Source organism: Nicotiana tabacum, chromosome 24, assembly GCF_000715075.1.
Source record: "Nicotiana tabacum cultivar K326 chromosome 24, ASM71507v2, whole genome shotgun sequence".
Lineage (NCBI taxonomy): Eukaryota > Viridiplantae > Streptophyta > Magnoliopsida > Solanales > Solanaceae > Nicotiana > Nicotiana tabacum.
The window spans coordinates 58,840,584-58,851,911 of NC_134103.1; the positions used below are offsets into that span (position 1 = coordinate 58,840,584).

The 11,328-nt window shown below is 37.7% G+C and overlaps 2 protein-coding genes across 3 annotated transcripts in view; both read left to right on the forward strand.

Annotated features, from left to right (window-relative positions):
- Positions 1 to 483, forward strand: part of LOC107788337 (THO complex subunit 2) — a 60,523-nt gene extending 60,040 nt beyond the window's left edge. For both annotated transcript variants that reach the window (XM_016610016.2, XM_016610017.2), the window contains exon 32: positions 77 to 483. In XM_016610016.2, the coding sequence (XP_016465502.1) occupies positions 77 to 146 (70 nt within the window). In that variant the 3' untranslated portion in view covers positions 147 to 483. The remainder of the gene's footprint in view (positions 1 to 76) is intronic.
- A 6,973-nt stretch (positions 484 to 7,456) lies between these two features.
- LOC142178165 (uncharacterized) lies at positions 7,457 to 7,999 on the forward strand. Its single transcript, XM_075247495.1, has one exon. The coding sequence runs from the start codon at positions 7,457 to 7,459 to the stop codon at positions 7,997 to 7,999; it is 543 nt and encodes a 180-aa protein (XP_075103596.1).
- Positions 8,000 to 11,328: the final 3,329 nt, after the last annotated feature.

Genomic DNA, 11,328 nt, shown 5'->3' on the forward strand with positions numbered 1-11,328 from the left:
ATTTATTTTCTGTTTTGAGAACTCAAGATGGGAGTGTGCCCTTTGAAGTATTTGATTCCTTAACTGTGGTACGCAGTATGTATGACAGAGAGTGGGATGAGGACAAGAGGCAAAGAGCTGAGCCCAAGAGGCGGCATCGCAAGTAAGTAATTTTTAAAACGAAGGGAGATTTTCACTTTTGCATAGATAGATAGCTAATTGAAACTGGTGGGGCTTTGCCTTGTGTCCTAGATCAATTTTGTTTTTGTTTTTGTTTGACCCTTGGTCGGAATCATTTGCTTACAGTTTAAGAGAGATTCTTCATTTTCTAAATTAACGTAGATATCACGCTGACATTCACCCCTCCCTTTTTATCATACTAGTTAGTGCATTTCACGTGTATGCTGAGTGATGTAGCACGTTTGTGTAGAATAATATCGATATTATTGAAATCAAAATTTTTGTAAATAATTATATATGAAAGAATAAATACATGTTTCTATGAATGATCTAGAACTATAACATTTTTTCAACTAATACAACTTCAAAAATTAAATTAGTTCATAGTTTATTTCACTACAAAGAAAGACCATTAATCTTTTTTAACTTCAATATATTTATTTGTAATTATCTTTTCTCTCTCCCTTTGAATCTTTGCTGATTTGTCTTCCTCATCTGCGATTGTATCGACATGTTTAAGTTCATGTGTCTCTTGAACACTTGATCTCCTTCGTGATTTTTTATTTTTCTTATTAATCTTGACAAGAAAAGTAAATACTCAACACCACCTTGCAATAGTACTTAGATTCGTCTTTCTATAGCATTTAGAAACTAGCTATATCTTAGAAATTAATTCATGTTAAAAGAAACTTATTCTTTTGATTAAAATACTTTCAAATTATTGATATACTAAGAAGGTTGGATAGGCTTTTAAGCTGGTAAAATCAGTTTAAAAGCACTTTCTAGCTTGTTTGAGTATTTAATAGCTCTAAAAATAGTTTTTAAGGCAAGTGCTTTTAAGCCTAAATAAGCTAAAAGCAATAACTTGGGCAACCCCAACTTAAGTTTTTAGCTTAGAAGTTATTCCACTTTGACCAAGTATTTTATTATGTTATCCCCTATACTTTATTATACTAGTTTCAGGATACGCGCGTTGCGCGTGTACTTTATCTCAATCAATACTAATTTTTATACTATATTATTTTAGTTATAAGCTAAATTTAAAAAGTATAATTAATTTTTTAAAATGATTAATTGTTAATCTTATTTAGTTATTCAATAAAGGAAGAAAATCTATCTCATAAACGTACTGTCATCTCAATCAATATGTAACTTAAAATTAATTTTATAATTTAATTACTTAAGTTTCACAAGTTATCATATTTCTTTTTATGTTTCAGCAGGAAATAATAACTTTTGAATATTGAAAGTTTTAACGTAAAACTCTTTTTAAAGAACTTTGATTCTCCAACAGATTTAATATCCTAACCAAGAACTACGTTATATCCTTTCTTTGATATTTCTTGGCAATAGTTTTGAATTGTGCATGAACCCAAATTAGCAAATTATTGGCCACAGTTATTCGAATAAGGAAAGGATTCGTTTTACATTCCACTAACAACCAGAGTACGTATAGATTCCATTATGTTAAATTCGACTGATGAAGTTTTTAAAAATGAATTATAGGTGTTTTATATAGTTCAAATAAAATAAAATTACATAAAGCAAAATCTTGATTGATTTCAAGTACTAAATATTAGGAATCCCTACTTAATTCAAATAAGAAAAAGTTTATAACCAAATTTTAGTTGATTATAAATTATTAAGTAAATAATTTATAATCAATTTTGTTCAATGTGAAATTTATTAAAATCTAATATAAAACTGGACAACGAACACATAGATAAGGTCCAATCACCAATGCGAGCACAACAAAATAGTAGAAGAGGTCCAATCACCAATGCGAGCACAACAAAATAGTAGAAGAAATGGATTGACAAAAGGTTGAAAGTACGCACCCTAACGCAAAAAGGTGACTATTTAACCAAGGTTCACAATCAAGAAGACAAAAGTAAAGATGTATCGTTTGAATACGTGAATGCAGAATTTAACTACTAATACAAATATGTCAAGAAAATTCAACTACTAATACAAATACGAATGTAAAATTCAACTATTAATACAAAAATATTTTTGCTCATCAAAGAAAGAGAACCAGAAACCTTTAATTTGTAACTGCTGCTCAAACAAGACAAAAATTTGATAATGAAAAGCCGGAACTGTAGCTTCTTTTATAGAAGCATTTGTGTATATAAAGCTGTGTAAAAATTTATTAGAAAATAAAGACTCTTAAATCAAAAAGAAGTTCAAAGAGCTCGTTTTTACCGAATATATTTATAAGAAAATTACTTGTCAAAAAGTTATACCAAAACTTTCCTAGTGTGTTTCAAAATTTCATTAACTAAAAAAACTTTTCAAGAGTAGAATTTTAATACTCCTAAATTTGAATGTGTTTGAAAGTACCGATACTTCCCTAGTGTGTATAATTAGTCAAAATTTTATTAACTGAAAAACCCCCTCCTAAATTTAAAGGGAGAAATTTAATGATGCTCCGAATTAATAATGGAGTCGAACATAAAACTTTCCTACTGTGTAATAAACGAAAAGCTCTACTAATGTATGTGCTTAAAATTCTAAAACCAAAAGGAATTGAAAAATTAATGTTATAAATAGTAGAGAAATAATTAAATAGCTATTCTTAAATAGTAGTGTATACGGTAAGATTGGTTAGCGACAGTTGGATGAATGAAGGGATGACACGTGGAGCTGAAGACAGGTAGGATGTGAGTCAGCAAATAGTCAATACCGGTTGCAAGCACGTGACCAATGCTGGATGAGTTCCGAAGACAGAGTAGTCGACAAGAAAGGTTCAAAGTATTGATATCGGATAGCATTTAATAAGCGACTGTTATAGAGAATATATACATTGATAGCCAACCGTTATGCAGCCATCAATGACGGTTTTATTCTCATTCAAGAAGAGCTTGATTTGGGGATCTTGTCTTCCTAAATAGATCTATAAATAGGGGAATTAATATCCATTGTAAACACGAAATATTCTGTACACAAAAAAAATACATTCTGCTATCATTTTATAACACTATTCTTAGTCTTTATTCTTAAATATCTCCTTATATTTGCCACCAGAGAGGCTAAGTTCATAGCGAGACTTGTACTTCCTTTAATTTCATTTCAGAATCTTACTTTTGTTCTTATTTATTTCGTATTTTTGGGTCAAATCGATTTTTTGTCTATAAATTACGCTATAAATTTAACCGTACTGTTTTGCGGGTATACAGTTTGGCGCCCACCGTGAGGCATAAACAATTATGTAATTGCTTTGATCCATTCATCTATTACTAACAAATTTTGATTCTTTCCTCAGTAAAAGAAAAATCAGATATGGCAGCTAATGATGGCCATAATGTCTACAATGTTGGATCACACAATGAACGGGAAGAAGTGTCCCAGCGTGATGATTCAAGAGCGAAACCCGCAACGAAGGGGATAAAGCAACCCCAGTTCGCGAGGGCCAGTATCCTTGACATGTGAGTAGCCCAACTCCTGATGATGCAGATGATGAACACATTGTTGAAACGGTCAAACTCCTGAGAGAGCAGCAAAGGGAAATCATGGATCATCTCTCAATGCAAGATCGGGTGATGACAGAGTTAAAACAAGTGTTGTCAGGTGCTTCCAATAATGCCAGTGGAAGAGCCCCGATTCCTTCCAGTGTTCCCGCAAATCAAACAGTTTAAAGAATCGATAACAACACTCCAAGGGAAGAGATTGGCTTCGATGAAGTAGGAGGTACTGATAGACGAGCTCATGAGATTCATGAGAGAAATGAATGAATGAATGGATCAGAATGCAAAGGAATTTCATGCTCGGATGGATCAGATCTGGGGAGCGCCATTGGTGTTAAAGGGACCGGATTCAAAGAAGTACACGCATTTGCCGTTTAAACCTAGTGCGACACCAGAGTTGATCTTAAAGAGATTTAAGATGCCTGATATTCCAAAATATGATGGGACTTTGGATCCATAGGCGCACATCACGACCTACACTACGACGGTAAAGGGAAATGACTTGGTCTAGCATTAGATCGAATCGATTTTGTTGAAGAAGTTTGACGAAACCCTGACGAAGGGTGCCTTAACTTGGTATTCTCTCTTACCTGAGCATTCTACTGATTCTATTGAAATGCTTGCAGATTCGTTTATCAAAGCTCATGTTGGAGCAATAAAGGTTCAGGCAAGAAAGGCGGATATATTCAGAATATCCCAAGGAGAATTTGAACTGTTGCGAGAGTTCGTGATTCGGTTCCAGAAAGAAAGGATGTTGTTACCAGCGGTTTCGGATGAGTGGGCAGCGGAGGCATTTACAAAGGGTCTCAAATCATTAAGCTCCGATGCCTCCCGGAAATTGAAGGAGAGTTTGCTCGAATTTCATGCGACCACATGGGCAGATGCTCACAATCGCTACGAGTCAAAAATAATGATTAAAGATGATCAACTTGGTTCTTCGGTGTTTTCAAAGGACGGAATCGTGATCGGAATCAAGATAAGTTTAAAATGATTTTGATGCAGATCGGAGGCCTTCCAGAAGTCGTTTTCAACCTTATGAGAGGGCCGATGCGCGTGGAAATAAGGGGTTTTAATCATTAGAAAGGTTCGCTCCTGACAGAAGATCGGACCGAGGTCGAAGTAACAGATCATTGCAGGAGAAAGAGACTTCGGGGTCTAGAGATTTGACATATTCCAGATTATCCGACTGCAATATTATTATTAGTCTAGTAGAATTGGTATTGGCATTGAGAAATATTAAAGAAGCTAGATTTCTAAAACAAATACGATCGGATCCTAGCCAATGGGATCCTAATTTATTATGTGAATTCCATGGGACTCACGGCCATAGGACTGGGGGCTTCCGGCATCTTTGTGAAGAGGTGGCTGTGTTGTTGAAGAGTGGCCACCTCAGAGAGTTTTTAAGCGACAATGCCAAGAACAACTATGGGAGAAACTGAGATAATGCAGAACCGTCAAAGCCGACAGCATGGTCACCTCGGATGACAATCAACATGATCTTCAAAGGAGAAAAAGTCAATGAGGTGACATTTTCTGCTGCAAAGAAGACAAAGATATCGGTGACTCATGGCAAGAGGATCTGAGGAGTTTCAGAAGATGACATCACTTTCACAGAGGAAGACGCTGATGGACTTTTTCTACCGCACAATGATGCTTTGGTAATTTCTCTTAATGTTTTAAACTTCAAAATTAAGTGTGTTTTGGGTTATCTAGGAAGTTCAACCAACATCATACAATTGAGAGTTTTGGAACAAGCGAAGTTAACCGGAATCATCATTCCGACGACAAAGCTTCTAGTTGGCTTCAACTTAATAAGTGTAACAACCTGAGGAGAAAATTTGCTGCCCACACATGCTGAAGGAGTGATGAAGACAACCTTGTTTGAAGTGGTAGACGACGACATGGGCTATAATGTAATCTTTGGAAGGCTATGGATACATGAAATGAAGGTTGTGCCCTCAACTTATCATCAACTGTTAAAGTTCCCAACACCAGAAGGGATCAAGCAGATCATAGGAGATCAACAGGCTGCAAGGGAGATGAATGCAGTACCATTTCCAGTAGCAAGGGCAAAAGAACGACCAAATAGCAATTACAGAAACGAGTGTCTTCTTTCATCTCGATTGAAGATGATAAAGACGAGGAGTCATCAAAATTATATCAGGTACCAAGGTCATTTCAAGTACTGGAGGAGACAGATACGACCAAGTCAACTGCAGAAGAGCTCGAACAAGTGGCCTTGTTCGAAGAATTTTTCGAAAGAAAATTCTATTTAGGAATGGGGTTGAGGCTCGAACTCAGGTTTAAAATTATGGTTTTTCTTAAATCTAATGTTGATTATTTTTTATGGCCACATTCAGATATGATAGGTATTCCATTGGAGTTGGCGGTCCACAAACTGAGAGTGGATCCAAACTTCTCTCTAGTAAGGCAGAAGAAACGACCGATAGCAGAGGTCAGAAACTGGTTTGTTAAGGAAGAAGTAACCCGATTACTTAATATAAGTTCAATTCGGGAGGTAGGTTACCCGGATTGGCTAGCTAACGTATTAATGCCTAAAAAGAATAACAAATTTAGGATGTGCGTTGATTACAGAGACTTAAATAAGGCATGCCTTAAAGACTCTTTCCTGTTGCCAAACATTGATCAAATGATTGATGCTACGGCCGGGCATGAGTTGATGAGTTTTCTTGATGCTTATTCCAGGTATAATCAAATTAATATAGACCTAGAAAATCAAGAGAAGATTTATTTCATCACAAATTTTGGCACATATTGCTATAATGTGATACCTTTTGGGCTTAAAAATGCCGGAGCCACTTACCAGAGGCTTGTTAGTAAAATGTTTGAAAACCAGATAGGTAAAGAAATGGAATTTTATATTGACGACATGTTAGTTAAGTCTCTTAATGCAGGAGATTATCTGAAACATCTCCAAGAGACATTTGATTTGAGAAAATATAATATGAAGCTCAACCCGGAGAAATGCGCCTTCGGAGTTGGTTCCGGTAAGTTCTTGGGGTTTCTAGTCTCTCAAAGTGGAATCGAAGTAAAACCCCCAATAAAATCAAAGCCATCGAGGATATACCGGACCAGTTAACAAGTGTAAAAGAAGTACAAAGATTGGCCGGTAGATTTAGCGGCTCTAAGAAGGTTCATATCGAGGTCTTCCGAAAAGTGTCATCATTTCTTTCACTTTTGAAAAGGAAAAACGACTTCGTATTGACTCCAGAATGCCAACGAGCAATAAAGGACCTAAAAGGGTACCTATCTAGCCCTCCGTTATTGTCAAAATTGAGAGAAGGTGAGCAATTGCTGATTTATCTGGCGATTCTCGGAAGTTGTGGTAAGTGTTGTTTTGGTCCGGGAAGAAGAAGGTACACAGTTTCCCGTTTATTATGTTAGTAAAGTATTATCGGGAGCAGAGACATGCTATCCACAACTTGAAAAGCTGGCCATAGCTCTCGTAGTTGCCTCTCGAAAGCTTAGGCATTATTTTTAATGTCATCCAATAGCCGTCGTGACAACCTTTTCCTCAAGGAATGTCCTTTATAAGACTGAGTTGTCGGGTCGCTTGGCTAAATGGGCAGTTGAAGTTAGTGAATTTGACATTGAATATAAGACCTAGGACAGCAATCAAGTCACAAGTTTTGGCCAACTTCGTGGCCGATTTTAGTCTGGAGTTAATGCCTTTAGCTACTAAAGAAGCAGTGTTGATATCGGGAGTTTGGACCTTGTTTATGGATGGAGCTTCCAATATAAAAGGGTCCGGTCTCGGGGTAGTATTAATCACTCCTTCGGGGGAAACCCTGAGATAGGCCAATAGAATTATGCCATTAACTAACAATGAAGCCGAGTATGAGGCTTTGGTTGCAAGACTTGAACTAGATCGGGGACTAGGCTCCGATGTCATTGAAGTAAAGTGCGACTCCCAGCTAGTGGTAAACCAAGTATACGGAAATTTCGATACCAAGGAGGAGCGCTTGCAACAATACTTGAGCAAGGTTCAAGCGTTACTGTCCCAGTTCAGGGAGTGGTCAATCATCCACATTCCGAGAGAGCAAAATATGGAGGCAGATGCATTATCCAAGTTGGGTTTGTCCACAGAAATGAAAGGATCTGATTTTGGTGTGGTAGTTCAACAACTGCACTCGGTGTTGGATGTGGACGGCTACTGTGAATTTAATTCAATCAACTTAATCTGGGATTGGAGGAATGAGTTTGTTGAATATCTAAGGCATGAAAAATTGCATAAAGACCCAAAAGCATCCCAGACACTACGAACCAAGGCGGCTCATTACTGCCTTGTTGACGGACAGTTATACAGGAGGTCGTTCCAAGGACCATTGGCTCGGTGTTTAGGGACATCGTAGGCTGACTACGTGATGAGGGAAGTTCATGAAGGAGTCTGTGGGAACCATTCCGGTGCGTACTCGGTTCTCATGTTAGCTAGAGCCGGATACTATTGGCCCTGGATGGAACAAGACGCAAAGATGTTTGTACAAAAGTGCAATAAATATCAACGCTATGTAGAGTTAGTGCATCAACTGGCAGAACTTTTGCATTCAGTGGTGTCACCGTGACCTTTTCATGAAATGGGGAATGGACATAGTCGGTCCCTTACCACAAGGGCCCGATAAGGTAAGATTTCTTTTGGTTTTAACTGTTTATAGATCAGAGAATGAGAAGTAATTGATTTATATGGGACCACACCGTCTGCCGATTTGTAATACCAAAAGATATTGCTTGTGACAACGAGCCACAGTTTATAGGTTCTAAAATCACAATGTTTTTGGAAGGATTGAAGATCAAACGAATTACGTCTTCACCATACCACCCGAGTGCTAATGGACAAGCGGAGTCAACCAACAAGGTAATTATTCAAAACCTTAAAAAGAAGTTAGAAGATGCTAAGGGCAAGTGGCCAGATGAGCTACCAGATGTTTTATGGGCATATTGCATGAGGAAAAGTCGAGTACGGGTGAAACACCCTTTTCACTCGTATACGGTTCGGAGGCTTTGATACCGGTGGAAGTGGGGGAACGGCCCTTAGGATTTCCCGAGCAAACGAAGAAACAAAAAATGAAGCGTTGCTGGTCAAGCTATATTTGTTTGAAGAGCACCGAGACTTGGCATATATAAGGATGGTGGCACAAAAGCAAATGATGGAAAGGTATTACAATCGTAGGGAAAATCTACGATATTTCAAAGTTGGAGATTTGGTTCTGAGGAAGGTTACTCAAAGCACTCGGGAAGTTAACGTCGAGAATCTTGGATGGACCTTACCGGGTTTCATCTATAACCGGTAAAGGTTCATATGAATTAAAAAATCAAGATGGAGTTAAATTGCTAAGCAATTGAAACGTGACTCACCTCAAAAGGTATTATTGCTGAAGATCCTTGCTGATACTGAAAGTATGTGCTGCACTCTTTTTCCCTTCGACATATTTTTGTCCCAATTTGATTTTTCTAGCAATATTTTTAATGAGGCAACAATGTAAAACATGCTATGAAGGGAGGATCATCGACAAATACAAGTCTTCTAGTGTCAAGGCACTAGGTTCCTTCACTGGTGAATCAACAACCATGTGCTCTATTGCCTTCACTTTAGCATGCTTATAAATAGTTTTGTGAAGATCAACTCATGTGGAAAATAGCTTGTGGATGGTTAAATAATCTTTGGCCCGATAGCAATTTCCTTTAACCTCTGGAAATAGATTATTTGACCATCCACAAGCGTTTTCCATTAATGAGGCAGCGATATAAAGTATACTATGAAGGAAAGGTCATCAGTGAATGCAAGATTTTCAGTGTTCGAATTCTCATACTTAGCATCCGAACACTGGGGGGGGGGGGTTAAGACATGACATGACACTAAAAGTGTCACAGAGACTAGGGACTGATAGAACCGGGATTGATGTCTTATCAGGACCAGAGACTGCATGATCAGTCCCATATGAATAAGTCGTACAAGTTAGTCACATGTATTGGCAGATTTATTTACTTAAGAAAATGAATGTTTATGTAAATGTACTTTTAAAGATAGAGGGAATAAATCAAAGTCCTTCTATTTTAATCTTATTTCTTGTCCGAATGATAAGTTAATTTATTTTATCGTTTGAAAGTTAACAAAAACTTCAAATGCTTGAGCCAAAATGAACAGGAGACGCCCTCATCAAGAGTACCATAAACATAAGGTCCCTCTCTTATGAAACCGTCATAGTAAAGGGTATATTCTGGAAGTGTTTATCCCTGGAATCAAAAGCTATCGGATATGAAAAGATTCCCGAAGCTTTGTCAGTTAAATGAAAAATAATATTTTTTGCACAATACTTAAGCAAAAAGTTTCTTTTATTAGTTAAAATTCCAAACATAGTAAAATATTTTGGCATAATTACAAGAAGTAAAGAAAAACATATGCATCGACTCTTACTGCCAGAACCCAAAGGGAGAGAAAAGTCTTCGTTTTTATTAGTGGGAGAAGGTTGTTCCGCTTCCGGTTCAAGGCCTTCATCTTCTTCGGTTTCTCCTCCAGTTCCCAAATACTCGGAGTTAGTATTCAAAGAATCAAAAGCAATGGACCGAGCAGGAAGGTTCTTATGGCCGGTTGTCTCCAGGTCCCGGGCCTTGGAAATTCATTCGTCTATGTTTGCAATAACCTCTTTGGCCTACTCCAAAGTCTTTCTCTTCGTATGGTGTATGGTATATGTTTTTTCGAAGACAATGGAATCTTTTTGGTCTTGGAGATTGGCTCGGAGTTTTTCAATCTTCTCTTGAAGCTTTACATTTTCAGCTTTAACAATGCTGATTCTCGAATCAAGATCAATATTTGTTGCAGCATAAATTTGATTCTTCTCCATTACTCTTTTAAGCCTATCCTCCATCCTTGCTCTTTAATTCTCGGCAGCATTGGCTTCCTCAGTTTTGGAGCGTAAGTTAACTTCCAAGTTATTAACTTTCTCCATAAGGCAGACTCATGCTCAGCAACAACAGTCATAGTGTCGTGCAATTCAGCCTACTTAGCCTTTGCTTCCTTAAGGTTTTCATGTAGCTGTTCAGCTTCTTGGCTATGAGCCGTTCTATCTTGCTCAGATTGCTGTAACCGAGCCTCGAGATTGTCTATTTGAGCAACTCTTGCTTCCAACATCGGGAGGCACTCGGCAACCTAATTTCGTTCGGCTAAAAGTTAGTCTCGTTCCGAAGTAAGCTTTTGCTTGTCGAGAATCATCCTTTGCATACCCTCAGAAGCAAGAAGGTTGGCCTGAAAAAGGTTAGAACAAAAGTTATTAATGCAAAGTATAAATTGAAAAAGGATATAAGAAAGTAAGATTGCTACCTGCTCCGAGTAATGGATGCTATTATTTATTAGATACTCCGCAGAAAGAGAGTCCATTTTCTCCAATCTTTTTCTGAGGCCAGCGACTTCAGATAATTGGAATGCTCCACCGGCTTGGAGAGTATATGGCACTCATTCAAAACCGAAAGAATGGCACTTCATTTTCCATGAGGGTCTTGAGTGGGTGCCGAATAAGTATTTTCCAAATTTCCATGGTCGGGAGACCGTGGAGTAGGAGTATCTTCTATTTGTTCGGAGGGCGCTAGTGGAGAGGAAGCAGTTGGTGAAGGAGTGGAAATTGTTATCGGCTCAGAAGTTGGTGGTAAAGGAAGGTCAGGGACTGAACTCCTTCGCCCGGAGGCGTCG

Coding starts and splice junctions, on each gene's coding strand:
- LOC142178165 (XM_075247495.1), top strand. CDS start 7,457: ATGCCATTAACTAACAATGAAGCCGAGTATGAGGCTTTGGTTGCAAGA.